This window comes from Lepus europaeus, chromosome 9 (genome assembly GCF_033115175.1).
Source record: "Lepus europaeus isolate LE1 chromosome 9, mLepTim1.pri, whole genome shotgun sequence".
Taxonomy (NCBI): Eukaryota; Metazoa; Chordata; class Mammalia; order Lagomorpha; family Leporidae; genus Lepus; species Lepus europaeus.
In genome coordinates, this window is record NC_084835.1 from 106,876,454 (window position 1) to 106,903,543 (window position 27,090).

At 48.0% G+C, this 27,090-nt stretch overlaps 1 protein-coding gene across 1 annotated transcript in view; it reads right to left on the reverse strand.

Moving 5' to 3' along the window:
- Positions 1 to 9,943: 9,943 nt before the first annotated feature.
- CCBE1 (collagen and calcium binding EGF domains 1) overlaps positions 9,944 to 27,090 on the reverse strand; it is a 244,664-nt gene continuing 227,517 nt past the window's right edge. The window contains exons 7-11 of the mRNA XM_062201757.1: positions 22,302 to 22,422; positions 13,234 to 13,373; positions 13,099 to 13,134; positions 12,149 to 12,184; positions 9,944 to 10,217 (exon numbers count right to left, since the gene is read on the reverse strand). Coding sequence (XP_062057741.1) covers positions 10,020 to 10,217; positions 12,149 to 12,184; positions 13,099 to 13,134; positions 13,234 to 13,373; positions 22,302 to 22,422 — 531 coding nt within the window. The 3' untranslated portion in view covers positions 9,944 to 10,019. The remainder of the gene's footprint in view (positions 10,218 to 12,148; positions 12,185 to 13,098; positions 13,135 to 13,233; positions 13,374 to 22,301; positions 22,423 to 27,090) is intronic.

The following is a 27,090-nucleotide window of genomic DNA, read 5'->3' on the forward strand; positions in this document are numbered from 1 at the left end:
TTGCTGCTGTGGTTAAGATGCTATTTGGGATGACAGCATCCTGTATCAGAGTATCTGGGTTCAAGCCCAGCTCTGCTCCTGATTCAATTCCTGCTGGTGCATACCCTGGGAGGCAGCAGGTGATGGCTCAGCAGTTGGGTTCCTGCCACCCTCATGGGAGACCTGGATTGAATTCCTGGCTCCTGGCTCTGGCCTCACCCAATATCAGCTGTTTTGGACATTTGGGAAGTGAACCAATGAATGGGAGATATCTCTCTCTGCCTGTCAAATAAATTTTAAAAATTAATAGATGAAACAAGAACCTGAGTAAATAATACAATAGACATACGTGAAATCCTGACCCTTGTCAGAGTTCTAAGTTAATAAAAGTGTCTCTTACCTTTTTCCAAAGTCCACAGCAGACTGTCCTCCATGAGGGACAAGTCTGCTACTCACAGCGTGGTTCACAGAACAGCAGCATCAACACCACGTGGGGGCACTTGAGCCAGCATCTGCAGCCTCGCAGGTGCACACCAGCAGAGAGCTGGGTTGGAAGTGGAGGAAGGACTTGATCTCAGACACTCCAATGGGGGATGGGGACGTCCCAAGTGGTAGCTTAACCTGCTGCACCAGAACACATGCCTAGAATCTTCATTTTCATAAAATCTTCTGATGATTCACATGTACAATAAAGTTTGGGAAATACTGGTATAAACACTTTTTTTTTAAAGATTTATTTATTTGAAAGGCAGAGTTACAGAGAGCGAGAGAGACAGAGACAGAGAGGATTAGAGAGATCTTTCACCCACTGGCTTACTTCTCAAATGGTTGCAACAGCTGGGACCAGGACAGATTGAAGCCAGGAGTCAGAAACTCCATCCAGGTCTCCCACATGGGTGGTAGGGGGCCAGGTACTTGGGCCATCTTCTGCTGCTTTTCCAGGTGCATTAGCAGGGAGCTGGATGAGAAGTGGAGCAGCTGGGACTTGAACTGGTGGTCATATGGGATGCACGGTGTGGGATGTGGCTTAACCTCCTGCACCACAATGCAGGTCCCACAATCGGTTTTCAAACTGAGGGCTGCACTCATTAGTAAATCAGAAAGAAACAATTTAGTGGTTGTGACTAGTATTAAAAAATTAGAGGTCAGTACTGGCATCCCATATGGGCATCAGTTCGAGTCCTGGCTGCTCCTCTTCAGATTCAGCTCACTGCTAATGAGCCTGGGAAGACAGCAGAGGATGGTCCGTGAGCCCCTGCAGCTGCATGGGAGACCTGAAAGAAGCTCTTGGCTTCAGATCAGCTCAACTTTGGTCACTGTGGCCATTTGGGGAGTAAACCAGCAGATGGAAGACCTCTCTCTCTCTACCTTTCTGTAACTGTTTCAAATAAAAAAAAAAAACTTTTTTTTTGACAGGCAGAGTGGATAGTGAGAGAGCGAGACAGAGAAGAAGGTCTTCCTTTTTGCCGTTGGTTCACCCTCCAATGGCCGCTGCGGCTGGCACATCGTGCTGATCCAAAGCCAGGAACGAGGTGCTTCTCCTGGTCTCCCATGCAGGTGCAGGGCCCAAGGACTTGGGCCATCCTCCACTGCCTTCCCGGGCCATAGCAGAGAGCTGGCCTGGAAGAGGGGCAACCGGGATAGAATCCGGCACCCCAACCGGGACTAGAACCCGGTGTGCCGGCGCCGCAAGGCGGAGGATTAGCCTGTTAAGCCATGGCGCCGGCAAAAAAAAATCTTTAAAAAATTAGAGAAAATGAGTGCATCCTACATAGTAGGGATAGTTATCTTTGAGCTTCTGTTTCAATTATGTGTGTGTGTGTGTGTGTGTATGTTATGACCTGGCTGGCTGCTTAAAGTAGTCTGTGCTTTATCTTTAATGGAGTCACTCATCAGATCAGCACTGGCAGTTCATGAACTTAACCCTGACACAGACACCCTGCGTTAGAATGCGCTTCCTTCTGTGACCTCACTTTCAGCATGAGGCTTTCTCAGAAGTTCATGTTGATCAATGACTACGTAGTAAGGACATACGCGACCTACTCCTTCTAGGAAAACACACTCAACAGCATACTCCTTCAATACTATTCAATCTATTATGTTTCTCTTTTTGAGTGCTGACTCCCAGTTATCTTTGGCCCACATGTGACACTAAGAGCAAGGTTGTTAGCTTTGTTAGATGTATTCTTTCCTTTCTTCCACTGCAGACTATTGTAATTGTCTCACTACGTATTTGTCATTTGCATCATAGCAGAAAGTCAGAAAGATTCCAGGGGCTGGCGCTGTGGCATAGCAGGTAAGGCCGCCTCCTGCAGTGCCGGCATCCCATAACGGGCGCAGGTTCGTGTCCGGGCTGCTCCGCTTCCAATCTGGCTCTCTGTTGTGGCCTGGGAAAGCAGTACAAGATGGCCCAAGTCCTTGATGCACCCATGTGAGGGACCCGGAAGAAGCTCCTGGCTCCTGGCTTTGGATCGGCGCAGCTCCAGCCGTTGCTGCCATCTGAGGAGTGAACCAGCGGATGGAAGACTTCCCTCTGCCTCTCCTCTCTCTGTATAACTCTGACTTTTAATAATAAATAAATCTTTAAAAAAATTCCAACCCAGAGCATATTAGAAAATTGGAAGAGGGGAAGCCAGTGGCCTTGTCTCTGGACGGTTGTCTTGGTGTGAGCTGCTGTGCCCTGGGGGTCCATCAGTGAAGCTGATTCCCAAGTTGGGAGAAGGTGTGGCTATGTGTTTGTGGTACACCTATCCTACATGTCAAACTGACACCGTGAGTTAATGTTTATTCTGAAATACACCTTGGTCTGAAATGGTTTAGCTTTGTGACAAAAGGATGTATGAGAGTATTTCAAAAAGCTTGGGGACAATGGAATTAAAAGGTAAGTGTAGGGGCAGGTGCTTAGCCTAGTAGTTCGGATGCTTGCATCCCACATGGACCACCTGGGTTTGGTTCCTGGCTCCAGTTCCTGACTCCAGCTTCCTAGCAGTGTCGACTTTGGGAGGCAGCAGGGATGGCTCAGTGGGTTCCTAAATGGGTTCCTGCCTCCTATATGAGGGATCAGTTTTGAGTTCCAAGTTCCTAGCTTTGGCTCCATCCCAGCCTCGGCTGTTGTGAGCATCCATAAAATGGGAACTCTGCTTCTCAAATAATTTTTAAAAAGATAAATTTTGTTGCAGGAAAAAAGGGTCAAAATTCATGCATAGCTTTGTCCTAATATGCATTTCCCATGAACTTTCTGAAGACCCCCTCGTCTAGACACTGGCAATAATAAAAGTATCTACCCAATGGCATTTGGTGAAGAGCAAACATGTTAAATGAATCAGACTTACTATAAAGCTATTCAACCCTATCATGCACTGGTTACTGTTGCAGACACTGGGACTAAAAAGACAAAATTTCTCTCCCTAAGCTAGGCATTTCTACTTTAGCAAGGAATCAGAACAAGTAGTAGCAAGTGCTAATACAGTCCAGGGTCAACCATCAAGTACACTGCTCCTAGTCTCCTAATGGTTCCCTTGGTTCTATCATGGTCCCTTCCAACGCCTCCACCTGTTCATTAGATACAAAGTCCTTATGGGGGGGCACTTCTGGCTGTCTCTCCAATCCATTTCCTCTCCTCTGCTCCCTGATTTTGTTACAGCCACATCAACCCCACCGCCACTCTGAGTACGGTAGGCAGGTTTGTCTTGGCATCTTGCTGTCACTTCCTCCCAACACACCACACGGCTTCCTCTCTTTCTCCATTAAGGTCTCTGCTCATCTACCACCCCAGTGCCAGTGAGGGTCTTCCCGATGAACTCCCCCTCCCCAGAGTAGATTCTCCTACTCTCCTTTACTCTCTACCCGACCTGATTTTCTCCATTTTAACACTGGTATTGACTGTCATGGTTAACGTTATGAGTCAGCTTGGCTAGACCACTGCACCGAGATATTTGGGCAAATATTCTCCATGCCCCTGTAAAAGAATTTTTATATGAAATATTTAAGTTAGCAGACTTTGAGCACAGAAATTATGCTCCACCACGTGGGTGGGACTCATAGCCAACCAGTCCAGGCTGTAATGGAAAAAACTGACCTCCCTCAAACAAAAAGGAGTTCTGCCAGCCGAGAGTCTTTGGACTTGAACTTCACTCTTCCCTGGGTCTCCAGCCTGCCGACACACCCTGCACATTTTGGACTTGTCAAGCCTTCACAGTTGTGTGAGCCAATTCCTTAAAATAAACCTCGGTTTCTCTAAGTGCACATGGCCTCTGCTTCTCTGGAGAATCCTGAGACTTACCAGGCCATGTGCCTCAGCAGCAGTGTCTCAGCCCATGCTGTGCTGCATACACAGTGGTCCCGAAAGCTTTCCCTGCCTAGTTCCCGCATGTCTGAGTTTATGTAAGCACGCACTATGTGTTCACATGACAATGAAGTCACCTAATGAGCCCTTGCTCATAACGTGATGCCATCAAGTCAGGCATGACTGACTTCCTGGACCAGAGGCGCGCTCCCCAAGAGCAGGGATTCTGGACTGTTCACCCATCCACCCTTGACCCTCAATACATTTTTTTTAACTTTGAATGAAGTAAACAAGAATTTCAAGTTGGACAAAATGCTACGGGTGAGAAAAGTTGATGGACAGGAAGAAGATTTCCTTCTAAGTTGATTAGTATCCCTTCAAGTTCATGTCTACCTGGATCCTCAGAACGTGACTTTATTTGGAATAGGGTCTTTGCAGGTATAATTAAATTGCAGAGGTCACACTGGATTTGGGAGGTCCTGATCCAATAGCTACCATCGAGACAGAGAGGACTCAGATGGGACAGTGCTGGAGACCATGTGACAACAGACACACAAGAGTAGAACGGTGGAGGCAACGGATACCAAGGTGGTGGGTGACCACCAGAAACTGGAAGGGGGCATGGGACGGTTTCTGGACCCATCCTGCTCACACCTGGACTTTGGATTTCCACCCTCCAGAAGAGTGGGAGAACACATTTCTGTCCATTGTAAGCCACCCGAGGAGGCGGCATTTTCATAGCACAGGCTAAGGAATGACTATGCCCCTCTTCCTCTTGTGTCACCAATTCCCTGGAAGTACCAATCCCGCTTCAGTCACCCACGCATCCCTGCAGACCCCAGGGGCCCGCCCTACAACTTTACATCCACACACGGATGAGGCTGTGCAGATTCACCTGGAGCTAAGCTGCACCGCTCCTCAGTTTTGGGTTTCCAAAGCAGAGCCAGCTTTTCAAAGACTGACGCATCCTTGTCGGGAACAAACAGCCCTCAAGTTCTGCTGGCATCGAGACTGGAGCACATGATGTTACCAACTGCCCAGTGGGACTTCAAGAGGTCATGAAGGAAGTGCTCGCCCCGCCTCAGTCTGTTAAAGTCAGAGGGCTGGAGAGCTCATGTGTGGTCTCTCTGGTTCTCACTGTCCCCACTTCACCCAGAGCACTAGCAGAGCTGCGCTCTTGGAGGGGTGCTGAGGTCTGGCATGGCTGCCGTCGGGGACAATGCGAGGGAGTGAGTTCACAGGGGAGCCCAGCAGGAGTCGTGTTGGCACGAGCCGGCTGCTGGCTCTTCTAACACCCAGCACTTTCCTTCAAAGTGCCTATCACGGTTTGTAACTGCGTATTTATGTGATCACATTATTTTTTCTGGAAAGATCCTTTTCCGTTTCTGCCAAAGATCCCCAGGAGGTGGGCGAGTGTGACTGCTTCACTCCCCACTGTTGTCTGCTTGCACCAGGCACTTGACCAACACCAAGTGAAGGTGAGATGTGCAAACAGGGGCTGACTTCAGGTTACTGAAGACTGCTAGGAGCCCTCTTCTTACATGGTTCCTCCTCCCTAGGGCTCCACTGGAGAGGCTCCCCTGCCTCTCATCTCCAGCTGAGGTCTCAGTGGCCAGTGCTTGGGACTTGCTCCCCCCAGTTTTCTAACACCACTGAGGTGGTCAACAGCCTCCCCTACCCCATAAGGAAATTTCACATGGAATTCTAAATCTGCAACAGCGCAAAAACCAATAGAAAACAGTCACACCATGGGCTCCTGGTGCACCTCCAGTGAGCCCTGGAGTGTTCTTGGTTTGAGAAATCCCACCTTGGGGTCCCAGAGGATCCACATAGCTGGGGAATGGAGGCTCTGAGACCCAGATGCAGTGGTAGCTGGGCTTTCACACCTCCATTTAGACTCAAATGCTTGGACCACATTGAGACCCCAGGAGGTTGATTCCAATGTTTAAAACAAACGCACCCCACCCTATCTCCTCAAGTTCAACTGGTTAAAAAGGTGAGCTGATCCACAGGAATGGGTGTCAAGACAAAACACAATGCAGCCATATACGAAAAATAACTTTGTTATGAAGCATATACAATCATATCAAACACATTTCATAGTATCACATCCTTAAGTGTTTGAATACTAGATCAGAGATTATATGGACCTGTTATAATTCATGAACACCAGAGCTACTGAAGTATATGACTGGTCACTGGGAAATACAAACAAACTCATGATACACATGAAACTGCTCAGGTATTTGCTTTGAGAACTGAACAAAGAATGCCAAAGTCCATGGTTGGAGGGTGGACAGGGTGGGTGTGCAAAAGGGTCCTCTTCTGTGACTCCCCTGGAGAAGCAACACTAATTGTTGAAGGAACACACGAAGTCCAAGTGTCTCTGCTTTAACAATTATGGTCATTGTCATTCCTCCAAATGGAAAATTATTTTTTTGATTTGTTGTGAAACATACATGCTGACGGTGCCAGGAAAATTTTCATCTATTTCCCTGAATGCCTTAATAACTTTAGATGGCTCTCTGCTACTAATTGTTTGGCCCAGAGTCCTATAAATAACTTCCTTCTCAGGAAATTCATTTGAAAAATGTTAAGTTTGCAGAACGAGGCTGCTGTGGCTGTCTCTGTGGGACAGGCTGGGACAGGGCGGGGGAGGGAGAAGAGTGACTCCCAAGATGTGATTCTAGCCCCTGGGTATGGAGAAGGGCTTCCCCTGCCTGGGCACAGTGCTCCCAAAGCCAACAGTAGCTATGAACATCAGAAAGGGATCACAGGCAGAACTGAGCACTGTTCATCGGGTATTTGGTGGGGGAGATACTTCCCTCTCTCCAACACCAATGAGCACTTAACTACTTACCTGTTGGACTACAGACATACCTGAGTTTATGCAGTAGAAATTAACTTCATTTGGTCAGTTAATTCTGTAGCAGGTGTTGGGGATTAACAGAGGAGGAGAGAGAAGGCAGCGTCCTCTTTGGACCTCTCCTGCCTTTTGGCAAAGCAGAGCCTATCAGTTCTCCCTGTGGAGCTAGGAACAAAGAGGGGGTTCCTAAAGAACCGTGCAGGTCTTCCTTGCATTATTCCCAACAGAAGAACTTGATTCCTGTTGTTATCCAGAAACAGAGGCAACTCAAGATGGCCTGGTCATGAGGGTGCAAAATGTTGTATTTTCTGATGAGGGGTTGAGATACGCGAAAAATTTCTTCCTCAGAAACTTGAAGTGGTTCAGTAAAACTGTAGCAGAGTTCACCACCCAGAGGTTTTCCCATTAGGTTTTGGCAAGTCTTGTACAGACAGTGAAGCTTTGGTTCTCCATGCATAACTACATGATTAGAAAAGAATAGTGCTTTATATCTTATCTTTGAAAAATGTAATTTGGGCATGCTGAGTACATACTTAGTCCTGCAGTAGTCCAAGTTTTGAAACTCTGAGAATAACAATTTGGTAGACTGACTTGGTACTGCAGACTGAGATTATAAAATACAGGATACTGTGTGTTTTCTTGGAGAGAATTATGTAGAATTGTTTCATGAGTCCCAGATACTACTATTTCCAGTTCGTTCTTTTAATATATTATGCTAGCCTCTGGCCAAACACACAGTTTGGTTGCATTTTATGAGCACTGGACAACAGAGATTTTATTTCTGAACACTTCACCGTCAAGAATAAGAAAAGGTAATAAAACTCTCTCATTTTAAAAAAAGAATGAAAGACGGACTTAATCATCAGGCATAGCTCTTTTGTTAAGCATTCATCCATCCACACCCTTTAAATACAGTCCCACAGCAGGCAAACAGTTCACATACTCCAGGTGGGACTCAGATGTTGAGTCCACCTCTTCATAAACCTGTGGCCGGAGAGGTCCTTGGTTACAGCTTCTGGAAGCACACAGGGAGCAAGGATGTCTGAAAGGCAGCCTTGCAAATGAAACTGCTTTCCCTTTGAAGAATGAACAGACACTGGGTTTCTTGCACAAAAAACAGTAGAGCCAAGAGCTCATGAATGGCTCAGCCACCTACTGACCTACTAGTGTCCTGCGTTTCCAATGGGACCAGGAGAAAGAAGGCAGGCTGAGCCCATTTGGGACTTGCAGAGAGAACCCCTTCCTTTCTTAAAGAGTAAGAGTGACATAAGAACCAGCAGTGATGTTCTTTAAGGAAGTTTCCACACTAGGGGAGCTAAAGGATGAAGGCTGAAAGGTGATGGAAAACAGCCCAATACAGACCACTGAGGAATTAAGAGAACATCACAGGGTGAGGAAGGGGAAGGCAAGCGTGAGTGTGAGAATGGTCATTGGTGAAGTTCAACATCAAGGTCAAAGTCTCTCGAAGGGGCAGATGAAACCCCCAGGAGAAAGCAGAGCTTAGGAAACGTGAGAGCTGCCCATGGAAACCAAGAGGCCCCGGCCATTTTTCATAGGTGCAGATCTTCCTGCTGGCCTCTTGCTCAGGGGGAGACTGGGCAACGGATGCTTTCTGAGCTGCTTCCCACCCTGCCGAGCAGAGGAAATCAAAGAGAAGAACTGAAAGAGCTCGAGCTTGGACTACATGAAGCAGGGGGAAAAGTGGAAAATGGGCATAGCAGGAAGACAATACCTGCTAACCAAGGTGAACCAAGGCTGTTTTCTGTGTTCCTCCCATCTAAAATAACTTTGTATAGTGTATTGTTCTATGTTAGTGAGCCTGATTGGCCACACCCAAAGAGAGCCAATTTATCTGCCTCTGCCAATTTGCCTTCAGAGGGGTCTCTGCCAAGGCTCCCGCAACCCCATCCAGGACCCCCTTTCTAGCTATAGCCCCATCGTACATTGATTCAGCCTGGAACAAAGCCTGTTGGCATCTTCTGGGCACTGGGTCTGCACTAGGAATTCTGCAGCTCTCTCCAGGGTCAGCCACTGTTCTCTAACAAATACTCTATCACTGGCAGAACAGGCGCCCTCTTTAGATCAAAAAGCTTCCCTGGCAACCAGAAGCCCATTGTTCTAATGTGAATCAGGACATTTCACATTCTGGTTGTCTTTTCAAAGCCAATTCAATCCTAGAGCTGGAGTAACTTTCTTGTCTGCATAGGGTACTTGTAAGATAAGCCTGGGATGAACCTCAGTAGTCACAAAAGACAACAAACATGGGACTATAGTTCTTCTATCTTCCTCAATCTCCATTCCTCAATTCTCTCCTTTCTTTAACCAAATTTGGCAAACAAGGTTGGACCAGAGGACAGAACATATAATCTAAGAGCCTGATGAGGGAAAAAGAACTACCCACCAAGGAAAGGGCCCCGTGGCTGTCTTCCCACCCCTTTGTAATTGAGGAACCCTAATTCTGATGTGAGAGGGGACTTAAGTCTATTTTAAACACATCAATTGGTTTTTAGAAGTAACCTCACATTTCTTTAGTGCTCACCTGGCCATCTCCCCCCATCCACCTTTTTGGTATTCTGCCAATGTTAAGCAGCCACAAGAGTACATAAGCCAGAAATCTAGACGTTCCTGGAAAAATAGGAGAAGAGAAGTCCCAATGTAGCCCAAGTGACTCCCAGGGGGGCAAGCATGTAAATCAATCATTTCCCCTGCAGGTTCTATCAGGTCTCTCAGGGCTCGGAAAGCAGTATTGGAGGAAGAAGAGTAGGGAGAAGGTAGCATTTCTAGGCTTCCAGTGGTGATTTTTTTTTTCTTTAGATGATTGAACTACAGGTGAAGACCCTCTTCTCTCCCACTGGTATGCAGTCCCTGGGGGCTCCCAAGCCTGCCGCCTCAGTCAGTTCTTCTGGTGTAGTCATCTCCAGAGCCCATGTCCATGGTTTCGGGGTAGCTGGAAAGTTCCTGAGGTACAGGGAACTCCTCCGCTGAAGAGTGAGTCCGGTGCCCGAACACCTTCTCCTGCAGCTCCGCGATGTCGTTGCGGATGTCGGCCAGCATGAGGAGCAAGAAGTCGAAAGAACCAGGGGGTCCCTGTGCACATGGGAAGAATCACAGCTGGGACCCCACAGATCTCGCCCTGGGCAGCAGCAGCAGCAGGGACTCGGCGTGGCTCCATGGCTTGCTAGCCCTGCTGCTCGCTGGCAACCACGTCCTGTACCCTCTATGCTCCCAATGGGTTAGGGAGAAGGACTGCTATAGTAGCCTGGGTGGGGGTGGGGGGTCTGTGCCCCAAATTGTCTTCTAAATCCCCATCTCACAAAGGAGTTTTGGTGACTTTTTCACCCCGCCTTCACTCTGGGCTACCCCAGATCTGAATGAAAGAATGAGAATAACTTCTTAAGGGTTCCTTCTTTCCAAAGAAATCTCAGAGATACTTGTGAGGACAAGAGAGCTGTGCTTCCAAGGCTGGAGTTCCATTGGGTTTGGATCCCAGCATCCCAGCTCTGCTGCTTACTAGCTGGGTGGCTGGGAGTCTTTACATAATAAATACTCAAAAACGTTGTTAAAAATGAAATGAAAATGTTGATACGTTGACTGATTACGAACTAAAGGAAGTCATGAGTATGGTACAGAGACACCAATTCCTCATTGACTGGGAATGTCCAAACAAGAGCTTTCTCCTCTATTTACTGAACAGCCAATATGATTCCATAGCATTTTTATGAAGCCTAATTTCCACGTAGTGCTGCATGGGGCACGGGGAAAACTCGTAGACTGAATGTTCTGTGTCTGTAGTGAAGTCACAACCACACTGCTGTGCTATTGGAAGCAGCAGCTCACACCACAGAGAACTTCGAGGCATCTGCACTGTATTTGGGCATCACCTGACCCTCAGAATAACAGCAGCAGATCAGACTCCACTGCCGGCATTGCACAGGTGATCAGATGAGTGCCCAGAGTGCCAACGGCTGGGAGAGCCAAGACAGGAACACAGACCCCTACCTCTGTGTCATGGCCTTTGGTCTTCCTTCAAAAATGACACTGACTTTATTAGAAGCAAGTTGAATTTTCTGTACTTTTGGATACTATTAACTTCGATTTCTAATCTTCTACATTATATATGCAGCTACTGTCTTCTTGGGACCCAAGCAGCCCTGGATGTATTTGCATTTTTGGAGAAAGGTTGCTTGACCTGCTAGGGTTATAGCAGGGGCCATGGGACATGCTCATCCCATACTCAAATACCTGGGTCCCTGTCCCAGCTCTGACTCCAAGCTCCAGTTTCCTGCTAATGTACATCACGGGAGGCAGCAGGTGATGACTTGAGTAGTTGACCCTGTCCCCCATATGGAGACCTGGGTTGAGATCCTTGCATGCAGATTCTCCAGCTGAGGGCTGTCGCAGGAATTTAAGGAGTGAACCAGCCAATGGGAACTCTCCCTGTCTGCTCATCAACACAGTTAAAAAAAAAAAAAAGCCATCGGGGCAGGTGTTGTGGCACAGCAGGGCAAGCAACAATTTGCAACAACCAGTATCTCACATTAGGGCACCAGTTCTAGTCCTCGCTGCTCTTATAGCTCCCTGTTAATGAGCATGGGAAGGCAGAAGATGATGGCCCAAGTACTTGGGCCCCCCGCTGCCCATGTGTTCCAGGCTCCTGGCCTTGGCCTGGCCCAGTCCTGGCTGTTGTGGCCATTTGGGGATTGAACCAGGAGATGGGAGAGCTCTCTCATTCTCCCTCTCTCTCTCTCTGATGCTCTGGCTTCCAAATAAATAATCTTAAAAAAATAAGTTAAGCCATAATAACCAAAAATAACAGCAAAAAGAACAAAGTAAAAACCAAATCCAAACCAGTTGCTACAGGCTGCCTTGACTCTCTTCCTAACTACACAGCCCTGGTTTGGTTGTATGAGTGACAGCTGGAAGGGGCAGACTTTTGCCATCAAGATGGACTTATAGGATCCTGAGAATTGCAATTGAGAACATTCCCACTGGGAAGCAGGGAAATTAGTGCTACTTACTGGAGAGCCCCTGGGTCCAGGTGCCCCTCTTTCTCCCTGAAAACAGAAAGGATCGGGGTTAGCTTTCAGGGCCACATAGATGCCACCACCCCTAACTATCTCATTGTCCCAAAAAAAATCAATATTTTATAAGGAAACAAAGGTAAGACTGACAGTAGACTCATGGGACCACTATGTACACAGAGCTGCTCGGGTCCAGAGTCTCTCATTCTGATTCCTCCCAAGGCCACACAGTTTCCAAGCAGATCTGACAGGAGGAATGTCAGCATTTCCAGGCTGCATGGGGAATGACACCAGCTTTCTAAAGAAATGCACACCGATTTATGCGACAAGTAGCAGGCGGCTCTTCATGGGAAGCCAGGCACTTGCACAGATTCAAACTTCTCCTGTTCTACAGCATCTCAAAGAAATAGGACACCAAAAATAACCCTATAAAATCACACTGTTTAAAGAAAAAAAAAACCCACAAATGTGATTATTACAATACAGAGGCTTTAAAAACATTTACAGAGCTATTTTTCTTGGGAATGGTTTTGGTGGTCATTTTCACTTTTAGGGTTGGTTTCATATTTAAAGAAAACTGCTTCATGGATCTTGTTCTCAGCTTTGGGGGAAACATTACCAGTTTGAGTAACCGTTATCTGAAATCCTTGGAATCAGAAGTGTTTCAGATTCCTGAGTTTTCTGGATTTTGGAAATTCGCATAGACTCTATACCAGCTGACCATCCTTAACCCAAAAATCTGCAACTCAAGACCTGAAACATTTTGAGTGCCGCGTCGGTGCTCAAAGGTTTCAGAGATCAGAGTAGGGCAGCTTAGCCTGAGTACCTACGTCTCGACTTTGCCACATGCAAGATCTTGCTTATTTTAAACAGTGCACACTGGGCTTCCTGGAGGCCTGTGCAGTGGAAGCTGAGGAACTATGAGTAAGGACCACTCAGACACTCACCTTAGAACCGTCTCTTCCTGGTGCGCCTGGAGGACCCTGTAAGACCAAAGAACCTGGTTTAGCAGAGGAGGCGAGCACAGGAGGAGACCACACTCTCCCCAACAGCAGCGAGCGGCCCTCTGGAATGATACTGACCACAGGGCCCCGCCGGCCTTGCTTAATGTGGGACAGATCGGGAGACGGTCCCATGGGGCCCATGGAGCCCCGGGGGCCAGGCTGCCCAGGAGGGCCTGGCATGCCAGGGAATCCCGGGCTCCCCTTCGGTCCTGGTGAGCCTGTAATCAAAGAAGACCTCATTAGCTCACAGTCTGCAAGAGGGGGAGGGGGCTCTGGCTGATGAGCAAGTCCAGGACCCCCTTTAGCCATCGCTTCTGCACTCCACCCTTGCGTCACTTCCACTAAGATACCCCAAAGGAACTTTACACCTAACGTGACCACACGTGCCTTCCCCATCGTCCTCCTTCCAGGGACTACTCACCTTCTACTTAAACCTGAAAGTTGAGTCTTCCTGCTCAGATATGGGGTGCTTCAAGAAGTTTGTGGAAAACGGAATTCATAGATACCTACTCTGGTGCGAAAACTTTTGAAATCCAAGCACAGTCTTTTCATAATACCTACTTCCATGAACTTTCTGAAATGATCTCCTATCTGCTGATTTCCACAATGTCCTTACCCAATCAGTGAGCAGCTCACATGTGCTTCACCTCTTCAACAGCTCTCCTCCCTGTTCTTCTCTATCCCCTTGATCACTGCCGATGAGTGGCTACCTCAGGTTAAGAGTGCAGGTTCTACATAAGAGAGATCTAGGTTTGAACCCTGGCTAAGTAGCTTCTTACCTGTGAGGCTGAGCTAATGAAAATCTACTTTGAAGAGGGGTTGCAAGTGTGACATACAAAGTTTTAGGGGTGAGCGTTGGGTGTAGTGGTTAAGATATCACTCAGGATACCTGCATCCTATAGCGAAGTGCTGGGCTTTGAGTCCTAGTTCTGTTCTCCATTCCAGTTTCCTCCTAACACACCCTATGGGTGGGGTTGGGGGAGGAGCAGCTTTGACTCAAGTGCTTAGGTCCTGGCCACCCACACGGGAGACTGGAATTGAGTTCTGGGCTCCTGGTGTTGGCCTGGTGACTGATACAATTATTTGAGGGTGAACCAGAAAATGGAAGATCTTTTGTAAATAAAATGAAAATAAATAAAAGGAGATTTTAGATACACACATACCACTTCGTATAGTACCTCACCAGAGTTAGCACTCAAAAAATGTGTATTTCTTATATTTGCTTCCACGCTTCCCTGAAAATGACTCCCTTTGCCTCCTGCCAATCTTGTTCACTCCGGAAGCATTCTTCACACTTCCCCATAAACATTATTTCTACAGTAATTCTGAATTGTGTAGCTTCCCTACTTTTAATCCTTTGTGGCAAAAGCCCCAAGCCACTGAGGTGGGGAGCAAGATGTCTCTCTGGCAGGACCCACGTACCTACTGCTCCTGGGCGAGGGTAAGCAACATTGACCTCAGATCCAAGGTATGCTGGGCGGGTGAGCCTGTGGAAGATCATCTCACTCCAAGCTCAGGTGCACATGATGCTTAGCAGCACAGCCCGAAACTAAAACACTCCCTCCTCACACAGCTCTAGCCTAGGAGAATAAGTAAGGCAGCCCAGCCCTGGGGGAAGGGCAGGAGTGTGCAGACAGCCCCTGTGCGGCACCGATGTGCAGGAGCTGCTTGGAGCTTGACGTACACACACCAAGAAAAAGCCATCAGCACCCTCGCCCCCACTAGCATGCAGTAATGATGTCTCCCCTCTGGGGAAATTGGAAAATTTGAAGACTACAAAGCACTGAAGGTCAAGAAACCTAAACCAGCTCAATTCTTCTTTACACCAACTTAACTCCTCATGCTGGTGGCTTGGCAAAGAAAGAGGATACCCACCTCTGAGAGTTACTAGTGAGTACCTCGATCTGTACTGTTCCTTTATAAATGACATCTTGCTCTGAATCCATTTTGAGGCATATACAAAAGCAAAACAAAGAGTAAACCCGGTTCAAGCGATAGAACAGACTCCAAGGTGACCTAGAAGTCAGAGTTATCCGACAAGGACTTTAAAATAACCATGATTAACTAAAATTTGTTAAAGGTGCTAGTGGAAAACACAATGTCCCTGAACAGATAGGGAATTTTAGTAGGGAGATGGAAATTAAAGAGAACTGTCAAATGGAAAAAAACCAAACACAATACTGGTGATAACTGGACAGGTTTCTCAGCAGACTGTTGGAATGGAGGAAAGAATCAGCCAACTAGTCAGTAGAAGTTATCCAAAATGGGGAGGGGGGGGAGAGGGAGAGGGAGAGGGTCAGGAAGGGGGAGGAGGGAGAGGGAGGAGGAGGTGGAGAGGGAGGGAGGGAGAAAGAGAGGGAGGGAGGGAGGGAGAAAGAGAGGGAGGGAGGAAGGAAGGGAGGGAGGGAGACAGACAACAAGTAAAACAGAGCACCTGGAAGAGGTGGGACAACATGTGTCTAACATATGTGTAATGGAAATCCCAGCAGAAGAAAACCATGCAGTGATTTTCACTTGCACATAGAACAAAGGTCAGACTCAGCACAGGACCCCAGCTCTCTCTTGTCTGCCTCTTGAAGCACTTCTCAGCCTCCAACCTACCCAGATAAATCATGCTACAGCACACCACTGGGTGCAGACCACCCTCCTGCTCTGCCTCTACCTCCCTGTAGTCTCCACGGAGCACAGATCTCCCGAAACATCTAACAGCCCTTCCCCTGTTATGGCCATTGTGCAGCACTGTGCTATCTGTGTTTGTATGCACTGCACATGGACACTGCTTACACACAGTATTAGCCTCTGGATACTCCTCACACTTAAAAACGGGACAGCATATACAAATCTAAGTTTCTGGCTTATCTGAAAACAGGAAGAACTAAAACCTGGGCCACAATTCCATCACTGGCACAGCTCACTGGAGCCTGATGGAGGCTGTCCCTGAGATGAGCATGTGGGCCCCCTGGTTTGGTTCTGATCGCCTCAACCCCTGCTGGTTTATTCACTGAGATTGTTTTCTGAGGTTGAGGTTTCTTTCTTTTTTTTTTTTTTTTTTTTTTCATTTTCAATTCTCTTTATATACAGAAGATTCTTATTGAGGATCTTTTGTTGTTGTTGTTAATCTTCTTCAAATTCCTAAATCAACAAAGCAATGGAATATATTAAGAACAAGCGGTGGGACTGTTTTGTGCCTGCTTGATAAATGTTTGTATGTGTGCAGAGTATGGCTAGAGTACCTCATCAAGGAGGGTGGTGGAGAAGAGACCGATACTCCTCATCTACTAATTTTTTTTCCACTGGTGGCTCCTTTGGGCCCACCTTCTCTTGCATTCTTCTGTTTCATTTTCTCTTTCATTTGAAAGGTGGATTGAGAGAGAGAGAGAGAGAGAGAGAGAGAGAGAGAGAGAGAGATGGCTACACCAGTTGGAGCTGGACCCATCTAAAACCAGGAGCCTGGAGCTTCTTCTGGGTCTCCCACCTGGGTGCAGGGGCTCAAGTACTTGGGCCATCCTCTACTGATATCCCAGGTGCATTAGCAGGGAGCTGGGTTGGTAGTGGAGCATCCAGGGCTCAAGCCAGTGTCCATATAGGATGCTGGCACTGCAGATGGTGGCTTTACTCACTCTGCCATAGTGCTGTCCCCTACCTCATCTACACACAGAGTTGTAGACAGCCACCTGGGTTTGGCTGGGGATATCCCCCCACTTCTGTGCAGGGCAGCGTGTCTGTCATACAGGGAGTACTCTGGAAGATACTGCTGGCTCTTTGCAGGGCTGTGGCTGAGGAATCTGTGGGGCAGCATCTGGGTCTAGACAGCAGCATCTCAATTCTACACTGGGCCTTGGACATCAGCCAAGGGGGATGAGGGATCAGGGAGCAGGCACTAAGAACATTTTCAACATAAGACACACAATTTACTATCTTAAGCATTTTTGAACGTGCAGCTCAGGACATTCACATGTTGTTCAACAGATCTCTAGAACCTTCTCATCTTGTAAAACAAGCTCTGCTACCGCTGACGAACTCTTTTCCACCTCCTGTTCCACTCAGCCTCTGGTAACCATTATTCTACTGTCTCTATGAATTTCACTATTTTAGACATAAATGGAGTCACATAAGCATCTGGCTGACTAGTTTGTCACCCTCAGGGCTCATACATGTGTGACATGCGTCAGAATTACTGGATTACTGGATCTCATGATCATATATATATATATATATATTTTTGACAGGCAGAGTGGACAGTGAGAGAGAGACAGAGAGAAAGGTCTTCCTTTTGCCGTTGGTTCACCCTCCAATGGCTGCCGCGGTAGGTGCGCTGCGGCCGGCGCACCGCGCTGATCTGATGGCAGGAGCCAGGTGCCTATCCTGGTCTCCCATGGGGTGCAGGGCCCAAGCACTTGGGCCATCCTCCACTGCACTCCCTGGCCACAGCAGAGAGCTGGCCTGGAAGAGGGGCAACCGGGACAGGATCGGTGCCCTGACCTGAACTAGAACCTGGTGTGCCAGCGCCGCAAAGCGGAGGATTAGCCTAGTGAGCCGCGGTGCCGGCCATGATCATATATTTTTGAGGAAGCTCCATACTGTTTTCCACAGCAACTGTACAATTTTATAATTCTACCAATGGGACATAAGGATTCCAAGTTCTCTACATCCCTGGCAATACTTAGTCATATTCACTCATATTCTCTCTCTCCCTCTCCCTCTCTGTCCCCCTCTCCCTCTCTCCCCCTTCCCCCTCTCCACTTCTCCCCCTCTTCCAGTGGTAGCCACCCTAATGGGCTCAAGATTATTTCTGACTGCAGTTTTGTTTTACGTTTCTCCAATGACTGATTATGTTGACCATCTTTTAATACACTTGTTGGCCATTTACATGCATTATTTGGAGGAGTATCTATTGAAGTGTACCTCTGAGTCAGATTGTTTGATTTTTTTCTTGACTTATACGAGGCTTTTTCTATACTCTGGATACTAATCTCTTATTAGACAAATGACTGGCCAGCGCCATGGCTCAGTAGGCTAATCCTCTGCCTGAAGCGCCGGCACACCGGGTTCTAGTACCGGTTGGGGTGCTGGATTCTGTCCCGGTTGCCCCTCTTCCAGGCCAGCTCTCTGCTGTGGCCAGGGAGTGCAGTGGAGGATGGCCCAAGTCCTTGGGCCCTGCACCTGCATGGGAGACCAGGAGAAGCACCTGGCTCCTGGCTTAGGATCAGTGCAATGCGCCGGCCGCGGCAGCCATTGGAGGGTGAACCAACGGCAAAAGGAAGAACTTTCTCTCTGTCTCTCTGTCTCTCTCGCTGTCCACTCTGCCTGTCAAAAAAAAAAAAAAAAAAAAAAAAAGACAAATGACCACACATATTTTCTCCCACTTTGTAAGTTCCCTTTGCTACGCAGAACTTTTTAAGTTTAATGTAACCCTTTTTTAAATTGTCTATGTTTTGGGGTCACATCCAAACAACTATTGGCAAAATTCATGAATCTGGCTCCTACGTTTTCTTCCTAGCTTCATGACTCACAGTTAACATTTTAAGCCATGAGTTAATTTTTTAAGAAAGATTTATTTCTTGGAAAGGCAGAGCTACATGGGGGTTGGGAGGGGAGAGAGAGAGAATATTTTCCATCTACTGGTTCACATCCCAGTGGCTGGGATGACCAGGGCTAGGCCAGGCCAAAGCCAGGAGTCCGGAGCTTCATCCAGGCCTCCCACTTGGGTGCAGGGGCCCAAAGACACAGACCATTTTGTTGCCTTCCCAGGTCATGAGTAGATAGATGGGTTGGAAGTGGAGTGGTCAGGACTTGAACTGGTGCTCATATGGATGCTGGTGTTGCAGGTGGCAGCTTAACTTTCTATGCTACAATGCCATCCTCTTGAGTTAATTTTTATATGGAACATACGGTAAGAGCTCAACTTCATTCTTTTGTATATGGAAGTACTTTGAGTTTTAACCCACGTCCAATCAGCAGCTCTTGTGGGAACACTGAGTGCATCTTCCTCATGAGTGCATTCTCTGAGTGAGGGCACGCAGCAGGCTGCAGAGTCAATGTTTTTTGCTAATTGCACTGAAGAGACTGGGCCAATGGCAGTGCTGTCCTTATTCCTCATTCCTGTCTCCTTTAAATGTATACAGTAATTACTTTTTTTTTGACAGGCAGAGTTAGACAGTGAGAGAGAGAGACAGAGAGAAAGGTCTTCCTTCTGTTGGTTCACCCCCCAAATGGCTGCTATGGCTGGCACGCTGGGCCAATCCGAAGCCAGGAGTCAGGTGCTTCTCCTTGTCTCCCATGTGGGTGCAGGGCCCAAGCACTTGGGCCATCATCCACTGCCTTCCCAGGCCACAGCAGAGAGCTGGACCAGAAGAGGAGCAACCGGGACAGAATCCGGCGCCCCGACCGGGACTAGAACCTGGGGTGCTGGCGCCGCAGGCGGAGGATTAGCCAAGTGAGCCGCGGCACTGGCCAAGTAATCGCTTTTCAGTCTTAGCCCCTACTGCTGGCAGGGCATGGTGACAGGGTAGCCTGACTCTCAGGCTCCAGGACGTGAAAGGAAATAAAGAATTCAGACTCATCATTTTTAGAGAAGCTTTTCCTAGTTTGTATATTAAGCCTAAGAGAAAGGCAGCCCATGTCCCATTCACACGTCTCAACACTGGCCTCTTGTGTATCCTCAGAGAGTTTGATCTGGGAAGGGGGCCAGATGCCTCCTATAACTGGACATTGTGTCACCAATAACAGAACTCCAGAAATCACTGCATGTCAGGGTCATAGGGACTGGCACTGTGGTGCAGTGGGTTAAAGCCCCAGCCTGCAGTGCTGGTGTCTCATATGGGCGCTGGTTGGAGTCCTGGCTGCTCCACTTCCAACCCATCTCCCTGATAATGCACCTGGGAAAGCAGCAGAGGACAGCCCAAGTCCTTGGGCCCCTGAACTCGTGAGGGAGACCCAGAAGAATCTCCTGCCTCCTGGCTTTGGCCTGGCCCAGCCGTGGTTCTTGCGGACATTTGGGGAGTAAACCAGCAGATGGAAGATCTCTCTCTCTCTCTCTCTCTCTCTACCTCTACCTCTACCTCTACCTCTCTCTGTAACTCTGCCTGTCAAATAAACAAAATAAATGCTTTTTAAAATTAACTTTAAAAAGGAGTCTTTAAAACACAGGGCTTGGACATACACATGGCTGCACCTCATACACAGCAGTGGGGATGGAGAACAGCAGCCACTCTTCCCTTACCACCAAAACTAAAGGATCCCAATCATTTTAGTGCTTCAGTGTGGGATTGACTACTGGCCTTGGACTGGACTTCTGCCTAAGGGTGAGAAAAATCCTACCAGCTTCCTAGCTGTCCCGATGCACCTCAATGGAGGGGTTCACAAATACAAGCAGTGAGAGGGAACCAGGACGGACATTTCTCCACCCCAGTGCCTCATCCATTACAAAAGCTCATTCAGGTAAGGACCCTGGACAGCTCAAAGCATGTTAGAAACCAAAGTGCAGGAAAGAGAAGGCAGAAAGTAATTGGGAAAGAAGACAGCCAGTGGACCCACTGTTCCTACAGCATCCCTCTTTCATGATAAACAGATTGGCTTGGAGAAGTTCATCCTCCAAGGAAGCAAAGCAAGAGGCTTCTCTTAGAGAAAGAACAGTGTGCGGGAACCCAGTTTGTAAGCAGAAGCCCCACTGTATTTAGCGGCAGCAAGAAGCTGCCTGTGGGAGGCACCTGCTGGAGGAAACCCCAGACATGACCCAGGGTGTCGGAGGCCAAGGGGATGAACAAGAGAACCGACTGCACTTCTGGACCGTTCTGATTCTCCGTATCAGGCCACCTGGGTTTTATGGAAAGCAGGAGCTTAACATGAACGTGTTAAGCCTATGGGAAGCACACCAAGCCTTTCTTGTTGTTGACTTTTCCAAATGAAACCCACCTGTGTCATTTCTGCACTGACAAACTCTACCAGTCCTCCACGTCCACAGTAAATGCCATCCCAACCCATGCAGGTACAGCGCTCTCTCCCCTTAAGCTCCCATAGCAAGGAAGCTCTGTACACTTCCCTGCGTGCACGTGGACACTGTTTAATTCCACCCTCATGTGCTCTGGTTGTGTTGTCTTTCTCACTGGAATACCAGGAGGATATTCACAACACCTAGTGCACTGTTGAGCAATGGCAACCAGGGACAAGACATCTTGAGGCATCTGCTAACACTACCATCATTTCCTTCGCTATTGTGAAAAAAATGTGCTGATCTACCCATCTATGATAGAGGGACCCAAAATAAAAACACCTTGTGATTTTTTTTTTAAGTTCTCATTGTATATTTTCTGATAGGACATTCGGAATGTCCTTAAATAAATGCAGCCAATCTCCCAAACAGTATACTGAATGAAGGGAGCCATACAAAACAAATACACACTAAAGATGCCATCGACCCACACTTCCAGAACAGGAGACACTGTAGTGGAAGAAGGCAGGCCAGTGGTTGCCTGAAGTTGGGATGGGGAAGCAGACTGACTGCAAATAGGCACAGGGAACTCTCTGGGGTGATGAAATCCGCTGCATCTTGATACGGATACAGTGCGTTGGATACAAGGGTGAGTACATTTGTCAAAATTTGTCAAACTGCAATCTAAGCGGTTACAGTTAATTGCCTACAAGTTGTGTCTCAAAGTAGGCTTACAGTGGCAATGATGTAGCTAGATATAACAATAAACACAGACGTACATGTGTTAACAAATCAGGGAGGTGGAAAGATGACTGGGGAGCAGTGCAAATGAGGCCAGTTCTCAAGTTAGCTCTGGGTCAGGGAGCCCACTGGGGTGCACCATGCCCTTCATTCCTGTATATGTTAATTCTCTTCCAGAATGGCATTATAAAATCATCTTTATTTGGTTTCTCTTTAAAATTCAAGTGATCTCTAGGAATTGTTCCCAATCCCAGGACAATCAGCTTTGTCTCCTGCATTACTATTGGTTCTAAGGGCCCAATTCCCAAGGCCTCTGGGTTCTCAGGTGTGTAGCAGTACAGCGACTGCCACTGCCTAGACTCCTGCTTCAGTCACATCAGTGGAGGCCAGACAGCCCTGTCCAGCCCCCAGTGACCATAAGCTCGTGGTAGTCTTTGCTGGTGACTGTCACTCTCCTGAGCCTTTCTGCACTCACCTGGAGGGCCCTGGCCCCCAGGCAGGCCGGGAGGTCCTGGAAGGTAGGCGTTTGAGGCCAGCACTTTGTTGCCAGTGATGTACTTGCCCAGGTCAGCAGCATTGTTGGGGAGCAGAGCAATCTGCAAAGAGGAGAGGAGATCTTGGTCAGGAAGCAAGGGCTCCACCGCAGGGAGGTCTTCTGTATCTGTGCTGTTGGCAGAGGATGCACAATGTTCTCGTGACACCAACACATAGGCACACATGCATGTACATGTGTGCACACATACACACATGCACACAACACGTGCACACTCATGAGGGTACTTCAAAAGTTTGTGGAAAACAGAACAAAAAGTTAAATTTTGGTGCAAAAAAATTTTGAAATCCATGCATAGTTTTCTCCCAATTTTCCACCAGCTTTTTCATGACTTCCTGTATGAATAAGACTTCAAATGCTTTTTGCAACCATATAAATTTACTGTTGAATTCCATTTGCCATGAACTTGAAGAACCCTTGAAAACAGCTCAAAGGGACTCTAGAGATTCTTTTTCTGAACCTAGAAGCTTTCCTACGATAGCAACATGCCGGGGGTCACTCGGCTGGAGCCTAGAGGGGCCCTAGATTGGTAGACATCACTAGGACCACCATGACCACCCCTAATAGACCTCCCCTGTCCATGCTCTCCAGTTGTCATTTAACCGATCTAGGCCTCAAACATCTCTTGAAAACCTACTATGTGCCGAGCACTGTGCTCAGCTTCTTGGCTACAACGGTGACCAGGATCTGGTCACTGCCATTGAGGAATGCTACAACTTGTGATCCGAGACCCAGCATGTGGCCGATGGTTCACCGACACCCTCAGAACCCACCTTCAGCACACAGGGCAACAGTGACCACGGTGCTTTTAAAATCTGCCTGCCAATTCTTTGACAACTGTCCCTTCAAACAAGGGCTGGATTTTGGGACTTATTCCTAATGAATGGAATGGGACAGAGGTGACTGGGTGTGGCTCCCGGGACTCACACCAAAAGGCACAGGAACCTCGCTTGTTCTCTAGTGCAACTCACTCTAATCCAGAGGAAGCCAGAGAACCACCTGCATCAATGACCTACAGATGGAAGCTAGGCCAACTGTGTGCGACACCTGTTTCCTCACAGGTAAGAGCGAACAGGAGTGCCCACCTCTGAGGCTGTAAAGACAGTATGGAAATGTGTGTGAAGTGCCCAGCCCAGGACATAGGGCATGCTGCATGCTTGGTACACGGTAGTTCCAGCCTCTTTCCTCCTGGAAGCAAATTTGGGGGAGCAAAATCAAGTGGAGAGGAGCACATTTCTTAGGGCGGAAGCAACCCCCAGAGGACTCCATCTGTGCCCTGGAGCTCTGTAGAGAGCAGCAATCGCTGTGATTTTCTGAAGCCCCTTTCATTTGTTCCTCCAATATCCTGGACAAAATCCTGCTTGGGGACCACAGGGTCACGGAGGCTCAGCAAGGTGCGTGATAGATCCCACCTCACCCTCGGGTACCAGGCTCCAAGCCCATCTTGGAACCTGTGCTTTTGAGAGAGGCATCTAATGTTTGTACACGGTTAGAGGTGACCAGGCTGCCATGGAACCACTGCCCCACGGGGTTCAACCCCAGTATGGAGCAGTCCTCCAAAAACGGCAGAGTTCATCCTCCACTCTGAATCACAACTTTTAGGGGAAAGAAACGAATCCGCCATTGAATATTGATTTGAACACGGAGTTTTCTTTACTTCCTGCCTTCATGGGGAAGTCAGCATGTCACCTCCGTTTCCTTCCTCGGGGACGTCCTCCTTTCTCAAGAGACTGCAGATGCCAGTCAAGTTCTGAGGCAGCACGGTGAGGCGCAGCCAAGGATGTTCACAGGGGACCCCGGGGAGTCCGGGGCCTGCATGTGTCTTTATTATGGAAGGTAGTCTCTCAGGGAACAGGGCGACTGTCCTGACAGTGCTACAGCATGGAACTGTGGGATGATCACAAGAACGGGAGATGCGGTAAAGATGATCACAAGCCCCTGACTCTCTCTCAGCAGAGGCTTGTGTGGATCCCATAGGAGGCGACAAACTGAACGACAGCCCAGGCATCTGACAGTGAAAGACTACAGGTGCATGCTACGGGCTTGGCAGGGTTGCTGTCCGAGAGGATGTCATGTACTCCCTGAGGTCTGCAGCCGCCTGCGCCAGGATCTGAGAAGGAGGCGTTGGCAACAGCTGCATTCAGCATCCCCTTTAGGAAACACGACTCAGAGGCTGACCTCTGGCTCAGACCCCGTCCTGCTGCTGGGCAGCTGCTGGGCTTGGGGCCCTCACCATACAGCTTTAAGAGTTGATGATTTTTCCTAGTAACAGAGGCAGACGTTCTTGCCAACAGAAGAAATCCAATATTAATGAAAAACAAATGTCATGATAACACGAGGGCACTTGGAAAAGCTCATGGAAAGAAGGAATTAATAGTTTATCTTGGTGCAAGAAATTGAAATTCATTTTCAATCCATCCATTTTTTAAATAATATGCATGTCCTCTGAAGACTCCCCACATATGTAGTTTGTACATCAGCAAACAAACTTATCCTGGTACATCTCCTGGAGAACAAATTCTTCCAGCTCCTTTGTAAAATGACTGTCTGGTCCTATACTCCATGAGCCCCTTAACAAAGCACCTGCGATTTTTATACAAGGCAAAGCCAGGGTTTCATGAGAGGGCTTTTGCTGGACCTCCACTGCCAGACGTGAAGAACACACTGAATCTGAGCCCCGTCTTCCCCACACACTTGCAAAGTATCATCAGGATCCCCGAGAGTCAAGAGGCCCTCTTCTGCTTTGGTGGTGCCAAGGATCCTATCTGAGCCTAGGGTGGCCCCTCAACAGGCTGTGTTTCCCCACTTTGAGTTCCAACTGCAATGGAGCCTACTGGAATCCATTCCAGCTCAGGGTGCCAAGGATGCTCACAGAGATACAATACCCAGGGCAGCTTCAATGCTGCCATGCAAAGTGTCCCCTCCTCCCAGCATTGCTCGGACTTTTGAGCACACACCTCCACAAAGCTCAGGAGCCCTCAGGGTAGCTCTAGAATCCTTGGGTAAGGACAGTCATGAGCTAAGTTTTTAAACATTAGAGAGACCGACTCCCATTTGCTGGTTCACTCCCCAAATGCCTTCATTGGCTGGTGTCTGATGCTGGGAACTCAATCCAGGTCTCCTATGTGGATGGCAGGAATCCAACTACTTGAGCCAGCACTACCATCTCCCAGGGGCTGCATTAGTAGGAAGCTGGAATCAGGACCCAGAGCTGGGAGTTGAACGGAGGCACTCAGATGTGCGACACTCCTGTCGGGAGGTGAGCCACTGAAGGTCGCTGTCAGTGTCCTGGCTGATCCCATGCTGGGTAAACCATTCCCTGGTGCCCCCGAGTTCCTCCGTGCATCAGCAGCAGGAGTGGGAATGAGGGCACTCATGGGTGAGAAGCAGTCATGCAGGAGCCCTGACTTGTTGCATAAACACAGCAGAGCATGGGCTTGTGGGAGGCCAGGTGCTCAGGAAGAATTTAGTAGTAATGCAAGAAAAGTTATTTCCATTGACTTCCTGACAATAGGGTATAAGAATCATCATCTCCTATCAGCCTTCATAGCAGACTGTCTACCTAACAGCTGTTGGGACTAATCAATGAGATCTGCCTTTAAAGATATATGCTCATAATTAATGTCAGTTATTTATTTGATAAACATTTCCAAGTTCTTTCTAGGTGGCAGGCATGGCTTTAAGTTCTTTATAAAAATTTATGTGATTATCAAAACCCTACACGGCAGGCATTACTGTTATCCTCAGTTGATAAAACTGATGCACGAAGTTGTTAAGCAACTTACCCCAGGTCACCCAGCCAGCAAGTGGTATGGCTTGAATTCAGCCAGTCTGCTTCTAGAATCTATGCTTCTACCCATTATACAAGCAGCCTCTCAAGTTTACTATGGTACTTGCAAAGTGATCTACAGGCTCTGAAATTTGGGTTGGTCTTCCCAACAGTTCTGAGATGACCCATTTTACTGAGCTCAAGTGGCTCAAGGCAACAGAGGAAGCCACAAACTAGCCTCAGATATCTGCCTGACATCCAAGGTGATCTCTTGCTAAGGTGAGCAAGAGAAGTCACTGGGCTTTGAAATCTGTTCCCCTCTGAAGCGTCATTGACTTCTAACTTCTCAAGCTTGAATCTCTGCCCCACCCACTTGGCCATCATTCGTTGTCTTATACCATTGGCTCAGTTTCTCTGTAAGACAGTTTATTAAGGCAGGGCTTTATCCCACACTGTTTTCTATCTCATTTCCAAGCCCTCTGGGACACAGTAGGTGTTCAATCAGTTGTTCTTGATTTATGGTTCATGCTTCCCCTAAATGCTCACTGTGGGGAGAGGCTGCTGGGTCATAAGCAGAGAGAACTCTCGCTTCCCAGGCAGCTGGAAATGGAGACTGAGCACGCCTGCCAATCACACCCACAGAGCCCAGAGAGTCCCAAGCCCCTCCTGGAGCATCCCCTCCCCCTGGAATCCTGTGGCCACCTCCCCCTCCCCCCATCACGCAGTCCCTGCAGCGGGAGCACAAGTCACTCTCACAAAACCAGCAGGTTCTGATTTGTCTTCAGAGCTCAACAGGATCAAGATCCATCTATCAGTTAAATCAAGTGTTGCATTTACCCCCAAACTCCCTCTTTCATCGAATCATCTTTCTTCCCACGCTGTAGAAAAAATGGTGGAGGTAAAGGCAAAGGCCCTGGGGCTATTTTTAAAAACTTTTTATTG